The 16,421-nt window shown below is 61.8% G+C and overlaps 2 protein-coding genes across 46 annotated transcripts in view; both read left to right on the forward strand.

Annotated features, from left to right (window-relative positions):
• CAMK2G (calcium/calmodulin dependent protein kinase II gamma) overlaps window positions 1-8,805 on the forward strand; it is a 59,018-nt gene extending 50,213 nt beyond the window's left edge. For 12 of the 44 annotated variants that reach the window (XM_051982088.1, XM_051982092.1, XM_051982099.1 and 9 more), the window contains 9 exons: window positions 811-855; window positions 1,262-1,310; window positions 2,287-2,403; window positions 3,105-3,230; window positions 3,985-4,060; window positions 4,382-4,476; window positions 5,708-5,788; window positions 6,314-6,555; window positions 6,877-8,805. In XM_051982088.1, the coding sequence (XP_051838048.1) occupies window positions 811-855; window positions 1,262-1,310; window positions 2,287-2,403; window positions 3,105-3,230; window positions 3,985-4,060; window positions 4,382-4,476; window positions 5,708-5,788; window positions 6,314-6,546 (822 nt within the window). In that variant the 3' untranslated portion in view covers window positions 6,547-6,555; window positions 6,877-8,805. Of the gene's footprint in view, window positions 1-810; window positions 856-1,261; window positions 1,311-2,286; window positions 2,404-3,104; window positions 3,231-3,984; window positions 4,061-4,381; window positions 4,485-5,707; window positions 5,789-6,313; window positions 6,556-6,876 lie in introns of those variants that run through there. The other 32 variants (XM_051982114.1, XM_051982120.1, XM_051982126.1 and 29 more) reach the window with 9 other exon arrangements.
• Window positions 8,806-9,498: 693 nt separating this feature from the next.
• Window positions 9,499-16,364, forward strand: NDST2 (N-deacetylase and N-sulfotransferase 2). Of its 2 annotated transcripts, none has more exons than XM_051982087.1 (15): window positions 9,499-9,738; window positions 10,277-10,329; window positions 10,744-11,994; window positions 12,676-12,763; window positions 13,151-13,305; window positions 13,580-13,690; window positions 13,831-13,959; window positions 14,084-14,266; window positions 14,356-14,452; window positions 14,571-14,694; window positions 14,819-14,993; window positions 15,131-15,301; window positions 15,410-15,519; window positions 15,728-15,830; window positions 15,916-16,364. In XM_051982087.1, the coding sequence occupies exons 3-15, from the start codon at window positions 10,990-10,992 to the stop codon at window positions 16,039-16,041; spliced, it is 2,577 nt and encodes an 858-aa protein (XP_051838047.1). In that variant the 5' UTR covers window positions 9,499-9,738; window positions 10,277-10,329; window positions 10,744-10,989; the 3' UTR covers window positions 16,042-16,364. The 2 variants fall into 2 exon arrangements, with proteins under 2 accessions (XP_051838047.1, XP_051838045.1); XM_051982085.1 differs by having other exon boundaries at window positions 9,500-9,738; window positions 13,505-13,690.
• The last annotated feature ends 57 nt before the right edge of the window (window positions 16,365-16,421 follow it).

The raw sequence follows: 16,421 nt of genomic DNA on the forward strand, positions 1-16,421 counted from the left end.
CTCTGACAGGGACAAGGAGAAGGCGTAAGCACCTGAGGGCTGGGCATGGGACAGCCTTCTCCGCTTCTGCCCCCCTTTCAGTTCCCCCCTCTTCCCAGAGTGAGGTAGTTGAAGGGACACCAGATTCGGAAGCAGGGGCCTGCCGGCTTCCCGACCAGAAACCTTGGCCAGAGGGACCTTTGTATTTGTGGGTCTCAGTGGCCTCCGTGAACCTCAGGTCTCGGTATTCTGTGGTGAGCTTGATGGCCCTCTCCTGGCCACAGTCCCAGCTTCCTGACTGCCAGCTTCCCATTGGGTTCTGAAGCTCCAGTGTCTTTCAAGGAGACAAAAATAGTGAAGTAGAAAAATGAAGCTAGAACCTTTCCTCCCCGCTGCTTCTCTCATATAGATCTATGGAGAGGAAGTGTGGCCCAATGGACAGAGCTTTGGACCCATTAGTGTCAGGAGGACACTGGACTCAGCACCCATTAGCTGGCACCTGGGCCAGCCCCCAGCCTCTCTGAGCCTGTTTCCTCATCTGTAGAATGAGGCAGGGAGCCTTAATGACCTCTGAGTCCAGATTTGTCATCTTAAGACGACTCCCCTTAGCTCTCCAGTATCCATCCCTAGCCATTAAACCCAGAATTTCCCAGGCTCCCCTTGGGGCAGCCCAACTTAGCCAGGGTCCTTCAGGTGAGGTTGAATCAAAGGGATTGGTTCCCTGCCAGGCAGTTACCACAGTGCCCCTAAGGGAACTGCAGGGAGCCCCTCTGGAAAGAGCTGCAGCCCTGCTCAAGGCAGGAGGGCAACTCCCCTCTTCTCCTCTCACAGGAACCCCAAACCACCGTGGTACACAATGCAACAGACGGGATCAAGGTGAGTGTGGCCCCCCGCCCTGCCTGCCTCCCTTTCAGCCTGGGGTCAGGACAGGACCAGTGGGGAAGAGGGATCCAGGTTAGATTATTTCCCTGGGTCCTGTACTCGAAGAAATATTGAGGGTTTATTCCCCTTATTCGCTTCCAGCAGGGGCCTAGGCTGAAATGGAGACAGACAGTCTGGTTTGGGGGGCTGTATTCCGGCCTCAGAAAGGAGTGTCTTTGTGCTCTGATTCCTCCTTGGCCATCATCCCCACTGTGCCTCAGGTGGGCAAGGATGGACCTCACAGGAGGGCTCGGGGAGTCATCGCGCTCTCATATTTTCCGTGGAGCTGCCTCCCACTTCCTTCTCCCCTCCCAGTGTCGGAGGGCTGACTGGGCAGTAATGTGCTCTTTTTATCTGGCAGGGCTCCACAGAAAGCTGTAATACGACCACTGAAGATGAAGATCTCAAAGGTAAGAGAGAGAGGAGAAAGTAGGGACATTACTGGGGAAAGAAGGGACATCTTCAGTCCCTTTGCAGCAGGGTCTTGGGGTAAAGGGAGGAAATAGGGCCAGCTGGGTTGAACAAGAGCCTTTTTTACCTTCTTCCCAGGCCTGTCTAATTGCCGGATTTTTGTTAATGATGAGTTTTAGGAAGTTAAATAGTGCCTTGGGGATGACAGGGACCGATGTTCTAGAAACATGGGATTATCGGTCCTGGAAGAAATCAGTCAGACATGAATTTGTCCCTCCCTAACATAAAGCCAAGGAGTCTGAAAATGGTTGTAAGAGCAAGAAAAAAGAATCAAAGACCTAGTTAAACAAACCAACAATGGACAGATGTGGGGGAACCATGGGTCTTCGGCCACCCTCCGCCAGACTCCAAACCTAGAATTGCCGGTCTCCTCCCAGTGGGAATGGGGGGAACACGATGAAGCAAAGGGCAGCCATGCCCTCCAGTCAGGCCTGAGGGACGCTGGCGAGCCGGGAGCCCAGTAAATGGGGCGGAACCTTGAAAGCCAATGTAGAGATGGGGGATTTTGCATGAAACGAAGGATACTCTCAGGCTGCGGGGTGGGCGGGATGGAGGAAGTACCAGTGGTGTCCCAAGTATGCTGCTAGATTGGAAGCAGCTGCCCCCCCCCCCCGGTCTCGGTTGTCTCCTCTGGGGAGACGGGCGCCCGAGTGCAGTGACGGACCGAGTACGTCCCAGCGCTAGGGTTTCGGCGGCTCCGGTTCCGAGGGCTCTCTGCAAGCCCAGCTCCTCCGCCTTTCTCCGCGCAGGCCGCAGGGGGGAGCCTGGGGCAGAGGCGGTGGCTTGGGGGTGGGGGCCGGCGCCCAGCGGCTTGCCCGCCCAGCTCCCCACTAGCATGGGCTTGAGGGTCCCGTCTGGCTTGCGTGTTCACCTGCCTTGTTCTGTCTGTTTTGGCACCCTCCCCTGCTCGGCTAGCTGCCCAGCTCCGCACTGGGGATCGCAGCAGCTTGGGGTCTGATGGACGGAGCCCCCGGGACAGAACAGCCCCCTCAGCAGGCATGCAGCCCCAGCCTTCTCTCGGCTCCTCAGCCAGTAAGTTGGAAGGAGGCGCGGCCCCCACCCCCTCCAGTCGCCGGCTCCCCACCCCCTTCGGTCGCCGGCTCCCCTTGCACTGACGCCGTCTCTGGCCGCGCCAGGACAGGAGCCGGGCCGGTGGTGCTGCCCGGCCTAGCCAGGTTCTGGAGCACAGCCTCTGCCCTGGGCGGGGGTTCTAGGTTGGGGGAAGATACGGAGGCTCCGAGAGAGGCAAGCAGGGAAAGGGCCCCTAGGGAAGGCCCGAAGCCCAGCTTAGGAGGAGGCAGAAGAGGGGCAGGCCAGGGGGGTGGGAGACAACCAGGGGCGTCCTCAGCATGCTGGAGGCCAGCCGCGGGGTTCCGTGTCCTCGGAGACGGCGCTCGCCCCCAGCTGCCAGTCGTACTTTGGTGCAGGGGCCCCCTCCTTTTCTCCTCTGGCTCACACCGGGCCGGCCCGCCAGATCCGCGGATGGCACGGGAGAGAGGCCCTGAGGGGGCGGGGAGGTGCACGTGTGTCTGCAAGGCGGCTGGCGCTCGTGGCTGCTGCCTGCCCACCTGTGGCTGCTGGCTGCGCGCCCCCCCCCGGCTGCGCCCTTCCCCGCCCCCCCTCCCCTCCCCCCGCCTGGCTCCGCTTCCGTTTTTGGTTTTTGGCTGCGCTGCCCCGCCCTCCCCACCGGGCTGCCGCGGGGCGCCTTTCTAATGCTTGCATTTGTCTTGCAGCCGCTGGCTCCTGTGAGGAAAGGCTTATGGCCTGGGACGGGCCAGGGCTGCCATCAGGGCTAGCACGTGCTCAGTCCGAGCCCTCCCTCCCTCTGGTGGCGCCTTTCGCTCTCAGTGGCGCTCGGTGTAAGTGAGCTGCCCGGGAGCGTGGGACGCCCCCTCCCGGCCTTCCGGGACCTCCCTGGGCCGCAGCCCCGCCCCCCCGAGCTCAGCCTTGAGCCCCGGGACGAGGCCTGATTGGATAGCTGGGAGGGGCGGGGGCCGGGGAGCAGGTCGGGGCTCTGGGTTTGTCTGGTGTGGGGCTGCCAGCGGCCCTGGCTTGTGTCTGCAGCTAACACGGGCAGGTCCTCTCCCTTGTCCCTCCGGAGAGAGCCGGGGCTGCCGGTCCTTCTCCATGTTCCTCACGTGTCTCCCGTTCCTGCCTGCTCCTTTTGGAACCCTTCCCGAGGGGGCTTGGCTCCCCTGGCCTAAGCGCGCTATTCTAGGGGCGACTGAGTACTGAGGGGCGGCTTTACCTGGCAGGGGGAGGTTATTAGTGGCGCTGTCCCAGCTGGACGATGGACTCTTCTCCCCACGGGTCCCTGGGGGCTTCAGTGGTTTGGCTCTGGCTGTAGGAGCAGGGCAAAAGCCAGAGCCCCACACCCAGTCAGCTGTCGGGGTGGGATGGGGGCTCCCTGGGGGCGGGGCTGGGAAGGGTCCTTTTCTCCTCCCATGGTTAGGCTAAGGAGCGATGGCAGAGGTCTGCTCTTTGGGGAGCCCTAAAGGGGGAGGGGATAGAAGGTAACTCTGGAGCCAGAGGCGCTGTGAAGGAAGGGGGGAGGGGGCTTTCTTGGGTTCTTCCCCACCCATGCAGGTGAATTTCAGGGCTTTTTTCCTACAGTTCGAAAACAAGAGATCATTAAGATCACGGAGCAGCTGATTGAAGCCATCAACAATGGGGATTTTGATGCCTACACGTAAGTACATGCTCTGAGTGCAGCTCTCTTCCCAGAAGGAGCTGCCCCTCCGACCTAGTGTGTGGGTCCTAGGAAGTAACTGGGGTCTCAGAGGGCCAGGGCGCTGAGTCTCAGCCATTCCCTTTGCCCAGGGGAACAAATCTGGAGGTCTTTGAGCTTCCTGATGCCTGGGAGGGGAAGCCAAGGATTGATATAAAAGCCAGATAACCAGGGCCTTCTCAGTGTTTAAGTCACTATGAACACGTGGCTGGCTTGTGGCTGCAGAGGAGAGGGCTGAGAGAGGCCCTGGAAAACCTTGCCTTGACTGGCTTCTCCCTGCAGGAAGATCTGCGATCCGGGTCTTACCTCCTTCGAGCCTGAGGCACTCGGCAACCTGGTGGAGGGGATGGACTTCCATAAATTTTACTTTGAGAATCGTGAGTGGGTTCGTGCTGCTGAGATCCTCCCACCTGCCTCCCATCACTTCCTCCTTCCCGTATCCTGCACTGGCCTTCTCTTCCCTTGTGTGCCCACTGCTTCCCCCAGCCTCCTGCTTCTGTCTCGCCATCCTTTCCCAAAGACCTCTGTCTTCCCGTGCCAGGGCCCGGGCATAGCTAAGCGGTGCACCCTGCTTGATCTCGCCAACTAAGTAAATGGGTCACAGAGGCTGTTAGCAGCTTAAAATCAGGGTGGGGCAGTGTACACGGCTAAAGGGGTTAAGCTACAGCTGTGTTTGTGACGTGGAGAAATTTGGCTGGGTAAAAATTCCAAATGTTGAGGTAAAAAGCAGTGAAGAAGTTGGATTTCAAGCTCTCAAATACTTCTCCAGTGGATCTGTGATCGGTTCTCGCCAGTTATCTTCCCACACACTTTTAGGCCTGCTTCTTTGATGTGACATTTGACCCCACACAAATGCCCCACAACCTATCCATCTCCAGAGACATTCCCCTAGAGGAGCTCTTCTCAAACTTTTTGGTCTCAGGGCTCTTGCTTCCCAGCCTCACAAAATGCTTTTCTTTATGGAGGTTATATCTATTAATAATTGCCATATTAGAGATTAAAAACTATGAAATTAGTTTTGACCTCACAGACCTTCCCAAAAAGCCTCAGGGACCCCAAATCAGCCTAAGAAGACTGTGGCTCTGAAGTGGTGGTTCTTTATATCCTTTGTGCCACGGACCCCTCTGGTGGTCAGTCTGGTGAGGTTTATGGACCCCCATTTCTAAGAATAATATTCTTTAAAGTAAAATGCACAGGATGACAAACCAAATATATTGTAAAACAATATGGACCTTTTCCCCCTTTGGGGGGCTACTGGGGCCCAGATTGATCTCTAGATCACTTTATGTGAAGGCCAGTTGGAAGGTGCAGGCTGTCCTCCCATTTATTTCTCATTCTTATTATGTGACTGGCCCTCTTCTGCAGGAAGATTCCTGATCTTCCCCTCAATCAGGCCTGAGTCCCAGCTCTTCTTTTAATCCTAAATTTATCTGGCGATGTCCCCAACGCCACTTCTTGCACCTCTCTCCCGTCCTTTGGGTGACCCTCCCCTCACTCAAGATCTTTGGAGAAGGTATTGGAGAACTCCTTGGCGTTCCAGGGCTCGACGCCCACTTCCTCCCCCCCTTCCTGATACCAACACTTTCTCTCTCCCTCCCACCTTCTCAGCCCAGTCCTGCTCTGATGCCATCACTCATCCATCTCCATATCAGTTTCCATCCCCGTCCCCAGTATTCCAGCTGTGCAAAGGTAAAGCCCTGGATTGTCTCAAATGCTTTTGACTAAGGCTTGAAGTCTTGAGCTCTTAAGAGATCTTGTGTATTCTCAACACTCTGGGTTTTTGTTTTTTTTTTTTTTTTACTAAAATGATATTTGCCCTCAATAAAACATGAGCCTGACTGGCTAAAAGCAGCATTTTACTCACGCCCTCTCCACAGCGAGCTCTGTCCACCCAGCTTCGTTTGTCTTTTTCCCAAAGGATCCTCTGAGCCCTGGGAACTTCCTGAAAGAAGCATGTTGATGGTCAGGCTTTTTAACTGTCTTACTTCCTGTCACAAGTGGGCTTTTTTAAAAAACATTTCAAGCTGGTGATTTTGCTGTGTTCAGATAAAGGGGGATGGTGATACGATCACCGTTATCACAGACCAAGCTGCGGCAACAGCTGGTGATGGAGATTAGAGCGAACCCCACATCTTGGGGAAATGTTGGGGTGCCTGCACCAAGGGGATGCTAGCTGGTTCTCGGCGTGAGCCTAACACCTGTTCCCCCTTGCAGTCCTGTCTAAGAACAGCAAGCCCATCCACACCACCATCCTGAACCCCCACGTGCACGTCATTGGCGAGGACGCGGCCTGCATCGCCTACATCCGCCTTACCCAGTACATCGACGGCCAGGGCCGGCCTCGCACCAGCCAGTCTGAGGAGACCAGGGTCTGGCACCGCCGGGATGGCAAGTGGCTCAACGTGCACTACCACTGCTCGGGGGCCCCCGCTGCCCCGCTGCAGTGAGCTCCCAAGGTGAGCCGCGGGTGCCGGGGGCAGGGTGGGCCCTGGGAGTGGGAGCCAGGACACCCTGTCTCGGACCTGACTCTGGCCACAGACTGAGTCAATTCAACTAATGAAGGATTTAGTAAATGCCCCCAACGGGCGAGACACTCTGGCAGGCGCTTGCCCCCAAGAAGCTCACGTTGTCATAAGTGAACAGCGGGGGACAAGGTCTTGTGTTTCCTGCCCCAGCCCCTTTTCCTTGCCCTCCCTGGGATTGGTAGGGTTGTTTACAAGTACAAAGGGGTCAGAGGTTCCTCTCATTTACCTTGTCCTTTACTCCCACGGCTGCAGCAGCGGTGTTAGGAGATTCCCAGCCAGAGGTCAAACCTTCGAAGCCAGCGGCTCTGGAGGGCCTGAGTGACAGCAGCAGTCATGTTCGTTTGAGGTTTAAAAACAATTAAAATTACAAAGCGGCAGCAACCAATGCACGCCCCTGCATGCAGCCCGCCCGCCCGTCGTGTCTGTCTCTGCTGTACCGAGGTGTTTTTTACATTTAAAAAAAAAAAAAAGAAAAAGAAAAAAAAGATTGTTTAAAAAAAAAAAAAAAGGAATCCATACCGCTGATCATGTTTTAAACCATCTGCAGCCCCGCCTGGGCTGGTGAGAGGATGGGAGTTTGAGCAGCAGGCTCGTCTACCTGGCAGTGAGTGCGCCCGGTTTTGCAGCCCTCATGGACTCTGGGGGGGCCAGGCAGGAACTCTTGACACTGACCCTGCTGGAGGCCACAAAAGCAACTGTGCGGGGTCCCCCGGATCTCTGCAGCCTCCGAGGTGGCTTGCCCAGCCTTGGGTCCTGGGAATGGACTTGTCCAGAGTCTGCAGGGGAGCCCGGAAGGAGGGCCAGAGCAGCAACAGGTCGTGAGAAGGCTGATGCTTGGAGCGCCTTTTCCCTTCCCTGCTGGGGGGGAGGATGGAGATGGCACGGTCCCAGGCAGCTACCGCGGCAAGGCAGCGCTGAGGCGTGGCTCCGAGACGGAGGAGGCTCGTGGCTGGGATTGTACTGTACTGTTCCACTTAGCGTAGATGGGAGACTTGGTGCTGCAGAAACTCGCCCACTAGGAAGCAGGCAGAAACCCGATGTTAGTCTGACACGTACTCCCCTCATCCATCCGTTTCTCCTGGATACACGACCGAGCGTGGGTCCGGGGAGCGAGGCCTGGGCCCCCGGGGAGGGGCAGGGGCTGCTGCTTTGCTTGTTTGTTCTCGTGTGACTCGGCCTGGACGGAGCCAGGCCCCGGGTGGCGGGGCCTGCCACTCCCGCTGTAGCCTGGGCACTTTGTTTCCGTGCTGATTTCAGTCGTCTTTGTCTTGCTCCCCCCCCACACCCCCCAGTTGATGGCCCCAATTCCAAATCTCACCTGGGCCTGGGGCCACTGTGGAGTGAGTGCCCTAGTAGGAATGGGAGAGGTGGGACCGTCCCTCTCATTTTCTCCCCGGCGTTGGCTTGTCTGAATCTTGGTAGGTGTCCCTATTTCAAGAGGCCTCTCTGCTGACCAACAGAGGCTCAGAATTGCTGCTGGAGAGTCTGCATGGGCCTTCACCTTCCTCTACCCTGCATGCACCCCAAAAAAGGAGGTGCCCAGGGCCACGGCTCCCCTTCAATCAGTTTTCCTTCCTGTTCCCAGGGGGTTCTGTTGCCACAAGGGAGGGAGGCAGGAAGAAGGAAAGGTGCTTGAGGGCAGCTTGGCCATAGGCCAGGGTCCCCTGCACCTTTGCAGAGAGGGTGGGCAGGCCCCAGGTCCCCAGAGTGCCTTCAGAGCATGAAGCTAGAGCGAGGAGGGGCCGGTGTGCGATCTTCGGTGGGTCGTCTCGGTGGAGCCCCGTGTGCATGCCCACCCCCTGGGCCCAGGCCCCTCTCCTGCCCCGTACTCTGCATCGCCAGCACGCAGACAACTTCACAACATGGTTTGGTTTTGCAGTCTTTTGAGACAAATGGTCTTTGAAACCCATAGCTTGATATCGGCTGCTCGAGCCCCACCTCTCCTTAGCATTCTTACTCTCTCCCGGGGCTAACGTCAGCATCTATAGAATTTAGATTATTAAAAAAAATCACCTTTTAAACAGGAAATGGAAGGCATTTGATGCAGAATTTTTGCATGATGACATAGAAATAATTTAAAAACTAGCTAGTGTTTGTTCTGAATGTTGGTAGACCCTTCATAGCTTTGTTACAACGAAACCTTGAACTGAAGATATTTAATAAAATAACATTTAAACGGTCCACGGCTTTGTTGATGTTGGGGGCTCATAGCTAAGACCTAGAAACGGGGAGGGGTGCTGGATTCCACCCGCCGGGGAGGGGGGGTGTCAGCGCCCAAGCCCTTCTGCGCACGCGCGCACACACGTGTACCATCCTCTCTCCAGCCTTGCTCGGAGATGTCCGTGTCCGCGGAGGCACGTGGGGGAAGGCCTGGGTGAGAACTGGGTGGGGTGGGGACAAGCCCGTCGACGGAGCTCCCCGACCTCGAAGATGTGGGATTCTTGACTGCGAAAGCTCTAGGCCTTTACAAGCATCTTCTGGAGGGGCGGCGGCTGCTGGACGCCTGAACTTCCCCCTTCTCCCTCTCCCCACTCCCCTCTCAAGGTCCCGACTGTGCCAAATGTTCGGCTTTCCCTGCCTGGGCTGGACCGCTATTCAGCTTCCCGAGACATCCCCCCTCCCCGCCGGGCGCCATGGGATGGTCCGCCCCGCCCCAACTCCCGTTCCCCACCCCCGCACAGTGGACTGGTCCACCCCCTCCTCGCCGGGATTGGGCCCGCCGGCCTCCACTCCCCGCGCCGCTTCCCCTCCGCGGTCCTTGACGTCAAACGCGACGCCCGGACTGTTCCACTCTCCCAGAGGGTTGGGGGAGAGTAGCTCCTCAGGCTCAGGCGGGAGTCGCGCGTTCAAGTACTCGAGGCGGAGAGAGCGCACATCTGCCCCTCGGACACTTCCGAAGGGGCGGACGAGTCTGCGCGGAGCCCTCGGGTCCCGGCCCGGAGCCGCGCGCAACAAGGTTCGCCCCCTTTGCTCCCCTAGAGAGCCGTGGTTCGGCCCGCCTGCGGAGGAGCGATCTCGGGGAGATGGCGGAGCCGCCGCGGCGGGGCCCGGATCCGGGAGAGGTGGGCGCACGGCGGAGTCCGGCCACCGCGGAGACAGCGCCCCGGCCGCCGGGTGAGCAGCGCCCCAGCGGTGTGGCGTCCTTGGCCCGCCCTCCGCAGGATCGCGCCCCTCCGTGGGCTGCTTCCCGGGGTCCCCCCTCCCCACTAATAGTGTGTCCCCCCGTCCTGCGCTCCCCTCACCTTCTGTCCCCCGCACTGTGACCCCCACCTACTCCCCCTCATCGTAGTTTCCACAGTTCCCCATTCACTGACCCCAAAAGTTCCCGTTCTGCCCCCGTGTCCTCACCGCTGTTTCCCCCACCGTGTCCCACCCAGTGTCCTCCCCGTCGCCCCCCACTGGGCCCCCCCAACCTTCTCCTTAAGTCTTTCCTGGCCAGAGTCTGGCCGCTGACCCTCCCCCTATTGCCACCCGCGCTGCAGATGCCCTCCCCCCAGCAGGTCCCTTTCCTCCCCCTTTACCCCTCTTATCCCTCCCCCCGCCCACTGGGCTCTTGGGGACACCCCGGGCCTGGGAGCCGGACTCTGGCCTTCCCCCTGCCCCGGTGCTCGGGGTGCCCGGACCTCGCACTCAGGCCTCTGGGTTCTCCTAGGTCCCTGTGGTGTGAAGCGTGCTGCTCTTCCCTGCAGACACTGAGAGGTGCAGGTGAGAGGGGACAGGGGGACATGGGAAGCCCTTCCCTTCCCCCCAACAGCCATGACCGCTGGGCTGTGGTCTGGCTCGGGGCCAGGGGCTGACCCGCCCCATTAGAGATAGCGTAAGGGGGGTAGCCGTTATCTGATGGGGGGGCACTTCCTGGGCACCCCCCAGTCCTGCTGACCAGCCACTCCCGGCCTGGCCCCGCTCAGTCCCACTCTGGGGCGCGCCAGGGAGCCCTTCCCTGCCCGAGGCTCAGAGCCAGTGGAGCTTAGGGACCTCCCCGTCCTCCCCGCTTCTGCCCTGCAGGCCCTGGGACGGGCCGATGCCCATGTGGGAAGCCCAGCCCGTGTTTGCAGGGAGCTGTGGGGGCCTTAGGGAGCCGGGGGCATCCTGCCCAGCCCTCCCCCCTCTGCCCTGCAGGCCCTAGGACGGAGCCACCCCCGATGCCCGTCTGAGAAGCCCGTGCCTGCAGGAAGCCGTGGCGAGCGCGCAGCCCAGAGCCATGGGCCAGGGGCCATGGTGACGTGAGGCCAATGGAGCGCGGCCGGCCCAGCCCACGGGAGCTCGTCTCTACCTCTGCCCTCCTGCGGGGAGCTTGCCTTGGCTCCCTCTTGCTCTCTCCCCCCGGGCCTCCTCCCCAGGAACCTTAGCGGCTCCCCCCGCGCCATGCTCCAGCTGTGGAGAGTGGTCCGTCCAGCCCGGCAGCTGGAGCTGCACCGCCTGGTGCTGCTGCTCATCGCCTTCAGCCTGGCCTCCATGGCCTTCCTGGCCTACTACGTGTCCACCAGCCCCAAGGCCAAGGAGCCCCTGCCCCTGCCCCTGGGCGACTGCGGCAGCAGCGGGGACGCGGGGCCCGGCCCGGCCCGGCCCCCGGCCCCGCCCTGGCCCCCCCGGCCCTCGGAGACGGCCCGCACCGAGCCCGTGGTGCTGGTGTTCGTGGAGAGCGTCTACTCGCAGCTGGGCCAGGAGATCGTGGCCATCTTGGAATCCAGCCGTTTCCGCTACAGCACGGAGCTGGCCCCCGGCCGCGGGGACATGCCCTCGCTGACCGAGCGCGCCAGGGGCCGGTACGCCCTCGTGGTCTACGAGAACCTGCTCAAGTACGTCAACCTGGACGCCTGGAGCCGGGAGCTCTTGGACCGCTACTGCGTGGAGTACGGGGTGGGCATCATCGGCTTCTTCCGCGCCCACGAGCACAGCCTGCTCAGTGCCCAGCTCAAGGGCTTCCCCCTCTTCCTGCACTCCAACCTGGGGCTGCGCGACTATCAGGTGAACCCCGCCGCCCCCCTCCTGCACCTGACCCGGCCCAGCCGCCTGGAGCCCGGGCCGCTGCCCGGGGAGGACTGGACCGTCTTCCAGTCCAATCACAGCACGTACGAGCCGGTGCTCCTGGCCAGCCCGCGCCTGGCCGAGGCCTCGGCCCTGGGCCCGCTGCCCCGCAGGGCGCGCCTGCCCACGGTGGTGCAGGACCTGGGGCTGCACGACGGCATCCAGCGCGTGCTCTTCGGCCACAGCCTCGCCTTCTGGCTCCACAAGCTGGTCTTTGTGGACGCCGTCGCCTACCTCACCGGGAAGCGCCTCTGCCTGGCGCTGGATCGCTACATCCTGGTGGACATCGACGACATCTTCGTGGGCAAGGAGGGCACCCGCATGAAGGTGGCTGACGTCGAGGTCAGTTCCCCGGCCGGCCCCGGGCCTCCCGGCCCGCTCTCCCCTCCCAGCCCACTCTCCCCTCCCGGCCCCGGGGCTCCCGGCCCGCTCTCCCCTCCCGGCCCGCTCTCCCCGGCCCGCTCTCCCCTCCCGGCCCGCTCTCCCCTCCCGGCCCGCTCTCCCCTCCCGGCCCGCTCTCCCCTCCCGGCCCGCTCTCCCCTCCCGGCCCGCTCTCCCCTCCTGGCCCACTCTCCCCGGCCCCAGGGCTCCCGGCCCGCTCTCCCCTCCCGGCCCGCTCTCCCCTCCCGGCCCACTCTCCCCGGCCCCAGGGCTCCCGGCCGCTCTCCCCTCCGGCCCGCTCTCCCCTCCCGGCCCGCTCTCCCCTCCTGGCCCACTCTCCCCGGCCCCAGGGCTCCCGGCCCCAGGGCTCCCGGCCCCGGGGCTCCCGGCCCGCTCTCCCCTCCCGGCCCGCTCTCCCCTCCCGGCCCGCTCTCCCCTCCCGGGCCGCTCTCCCCTCCCGGGCCCGCTCTCCCCTCCCGGGCCGCTCTCCCCTCCCGGGCCCGCTCTCCCCTCCCGGCCCGCTCTCCCCTCCCGGCCCGCTCTCCCCTCCCAGCCCGCTCTCCCCTCCCGGCCTGCTCTCCCCGGGCCGGGTTCTTCTTCCCCCAGCCCCTGCTGAGCCTTCTCTCTGCTCGCTTCCGCTAGGCCCTGCTGACCACGCAGAGTAAACTCAGGGCCTTAGTCCCCAACTTCACCTTCAATCTGGGCTTCTCAGGAAAGTTCTACCACACGGGTGAGTTCCGGAACGTTCCCTCAGCCTCTGGGGCACGCGCTGCCTGGGGCCTGGTGTGCGGGTGCCCGTTTGGGGGGGGCTGGTGACTAGCGTTGGTGCCCGGGGGCCACGTGGGCAGCTGCGGGGATCCACAGAAGCCGCTCCGCGCTGGGTCGGGGCACACGCCACGTGCCGACCGGCAAACGTTCTGGCAACGGGCCCCGTGGGGGACGGGCTGTGGCCGGTGGTGGTCAGCGCTCACGACCCAGAGCTAAGTGACGTGGACGCGCTCAGCCCGGGGCCCGTCAGTGACGGTCACCGCTGCCGCCGAGCTGGCGGACGGCCAGAGTGAGGGTGGGGAGTGGGCGGCGCTCGCGGTCAGTTGTAGAAGTCAGCGTGTGGCCACAGGGACGGAGGAGGAGGACGCGGGGGACGACATGCTGCTGAGGCATCGCAAGGAGTTCTGGTGGTTCCCCCACATGTGGAGCCACATGCAGCCGCACCTGTTCCACAACCGCTCCGTGCTGGCCGACCAGATGCGGCTCAACAAGCAGTTTGCTCTGGTGAGACCCCCGGGGTGCCGGCCCCTGCCCCCGCCCTGAGCTGCCTCCCCTCACTTCCCTGTCATCCCCACACCCACAACTCCCTCCAGTTCTCTCTCCCCTCAATTTTCCCTCCTGGGATGGAATCCCTATCCCTTCTGCCCCTCTACGCCCCCCCGCAACCTCCCCCGTCCCAGATGAGAGTCTGTGCCATCCCCAGGAGCATGGGATCCCCACGGATCTGGGGTATGCAGTGGCTCCCCACCACTCGGGCGTGTACCCCATCCACACACAGCTCTATGAGGCCTGGAAATCCGTGTGGGGGATCCAGGTGACCAGCACTGAAGAGTATCCCCACCTCCGCCCTGCACGCTACCGGCGAGGCTTTATTCACAACGGCATCATGGTGAGGGACCCTCCGACCTGAACTCGAACCCAAGCCCGCGCATCCCCGATGCATCCTCCGGCCTGACCCCTAGGCCCCCAAGCTCCTCGTCCCCGGAAGCCGGGCCCATGCGTGATCTCCTTCTCCCCGCCCTTCTCCAGGTCCTGCCTCGACAGACCTGCGGCCTCTTCACTCACACCATCTTCTACAACGAGTACCCGGGGGGCTCCCGAGAGCTGGACCGCAGCATCCGGGGGGGCGAGCTCTTCCTGACCGTTCTGCTCAACCCGGTACAGACTGGGAGCCGAGCCGGGGGGGAGGGGGGGGCGGGTAGGCGGGGGGCGCGACCTCCTACTCTGCCGGTCGGGTCGGGGCCGAGGCTCCCCTTGTGTGACGCGGGGGCTCCCTGTGCAGATCAGCATCTTCATGACCCATCTGTCTAACTACGGCAACGACCGGCTGGGCCTGTACACATTCGAGAGCCTGGTGCGCTTCCTGCAGTGCTGGACCCGGCTGCGCCTGCAGACTCTGCCCCCGGCCCCCCTGGCACAAAAGTACTTTGACCTCTTCCCTCAGGAACGCAGCCCGCTCTGGCAGGTCAGCCCGCTCTGGGGGAGCTGGGGTAGGCCGGAAGGGGAAGAAAGGGAGAGAAGCCGGGTCCCATCACCACCTCCCCTTCCTCTTAGAACCCCTGTGACGACAAGAGACACAAAGACATCTGGTCCAAAGAGAAGACCTGTGATCGGCTCCCCAAGTTCCTTATCGTGGGGCCCCAGAAAACGGGTAAGGACCCTGGGGGTCCCCCCTCCCTTCGCCCCTGGCCGCCCCAGGTCCTGCTTCCGCCCAGGGAGCTTCCCGGCCCAGAGCACTGAGCTGGCCTCTCCCCACCCCCCGCTTCCAGGGACCACGGCCATCCACTTCTTCCTGAGCCTGCACCCGGCCGTGACCAGCAGCTTCCCCAGCTCCAGCACCTTTGAGGAGATCCAGTTCTTCAGCGGCCCCAACTACTACAAGGGCATCGACTGGTAAGTGGCCCTGGGCCACATGTGGGCCTCCCGAGTGCTTAGGGAGCGCTTCCTGTCACTTTGCCTCCTCGGCTGGCTTCCCTCCCTCTGCTCTTCTCCTCTTTGACCCCAAGTCCATCCCCAGGTACATGGATTTTTTCCCGGTCCCCTCCAATGCCAGCACTGACTTCCTGTTTGAGAAAAGCGCCACCTATTTTGACTCCGAGGTTGTACCACGTCGGGGAGCGGCCCTTTTGCCCCGTGCCAAGATCATCACAGTACTTACCAACCCCGCTGACCGGGCCTACTCCTGGTACCAGGTCAGTCAGGGTCAGGGGGCCAGGGGTCTGAAGGGGAGCTCAAGGAGTGAGAATGGGGAAGGGGTCTTGATGGGGAGACGGTTTCTGGGACAAACATGTCACTCCATCCCTCCCCATCCACCCTCTGCTTTTTGAAGCATCAGCGAGCACACGGCGACCCCGCAGCCTTGAACCACACCTTCTACCAAGTGATCTCGGCCCCCCGGCAGGCTCCCGCGGCACTCCGGGCCCTGCAGAACCGCTGCCTGGTCCCTGGCTACTACTCCACCCACCTGCAGCGCTGGCTCACCTACTACCCTTCTGGGCAGGTAGAGCCCCTTCCCTCCTCCGGCCGCCTCACGGTGGCCTCGCCCGCAGCCCGGGGACTCGGGGCCTCCCCCAGAGGGTCCGTCCCATCCCTGTCCCCCTATCCTCAGGTGCTGATAGTGGACGGGCAGGAGCTACGCGCCAACCCAGCGGCCTCCATGGAAAACATCCAAAAGTTCCTCGGTGTCACCCCCGTTCTCAACTACACAAGAACCCTCAGGTGGGATGGGTGGGGAGAACAGGGGTGCCATGCTGAGCTCTCTGCCTAGAAGCAGCAGGATGTATCTGCAGAAGCTCGGGCAGAGAGGCCCATCGGGCACAACCCAGTCTGGGGCTCTGGGGCCTGGAGGGAGGATGTCAGCACCTTTGTTGGGGAATCCTTCCTCCCTTCCAAGTAAGTCCCCTGACTGCCTTCTCCTGCCGAGCAGGTTTGATGAGGGGAAGGGATTCTGGTGCCAGGGGCTAGAGGGTGGCAAGACCCGATGCCTGGGCAAGAGCAAAGGACGGAGGTACCCGGACATGGACCCCGAGGTGAGCGCCTGGGCTGGGGAGGCCCTGGGGTCACCTCCAGCCCTCTTCTCCCGGCTGACCGTCACCTCTCTCTCCCCTATGTCAGTCCCGTCTCCTCCTGGTTGACTTTTTCCGGGACCACAATCTGGAACTGTCCAAACTGCTGAGCCGCCTCGGGCAGCCGTTGCCCTCTTGGCTTCAGGAAGAGCTGCAGCGCTCGGGCCCGGGCTGAGCCCTCCGCCTGCCCAGAGGAGCCCCTGGCAGGTGCCTCAGACCAGGGTCACAAGGGCAGCCGCTCACCCACCCTTGGCCCAGGTGGGGAAGGACAGAGTGCAAGGCAGGACTCCGGATTAGGGCCCTCCCACATGCCCAGGGGCCAGTCTCTTTTTGTCCAAGGTCAACAGGTTCTCTTGCTTGTGAACCCTTCAGTCAAAGGGGTCACTGCTGCCTGGCCTCCCTATGTCATTCACATTGAATGGGGGATGAGGCCAGGAGGCAGCTCGGGGGAGCAGAGAACAAGGCCACACGGGTCCTCAATAAACGTCATTATTTTTCTGTCTTGTCTGTCTCCTTTGGCGCGTCAGGTCTCCCTCCCAGTGGCTACTTCCTGGA

Source organism: Antechinus flavipes, chromosome 2 (genome assembly GCF_016432865.1).
Source record: "Antechinus flavipes isolate AdamAnt ecotype Samford, QLD, Australia chromosome 2, AdamAnt_v2, whole genome shotgun sequence".
NCBI classification, from domain to species: Eukaryota; Metazoa; Chordata; class Mammalia; order Dasyuromorphia; family Dasyuridae; genus Antechinus; species Antechinus flavipes.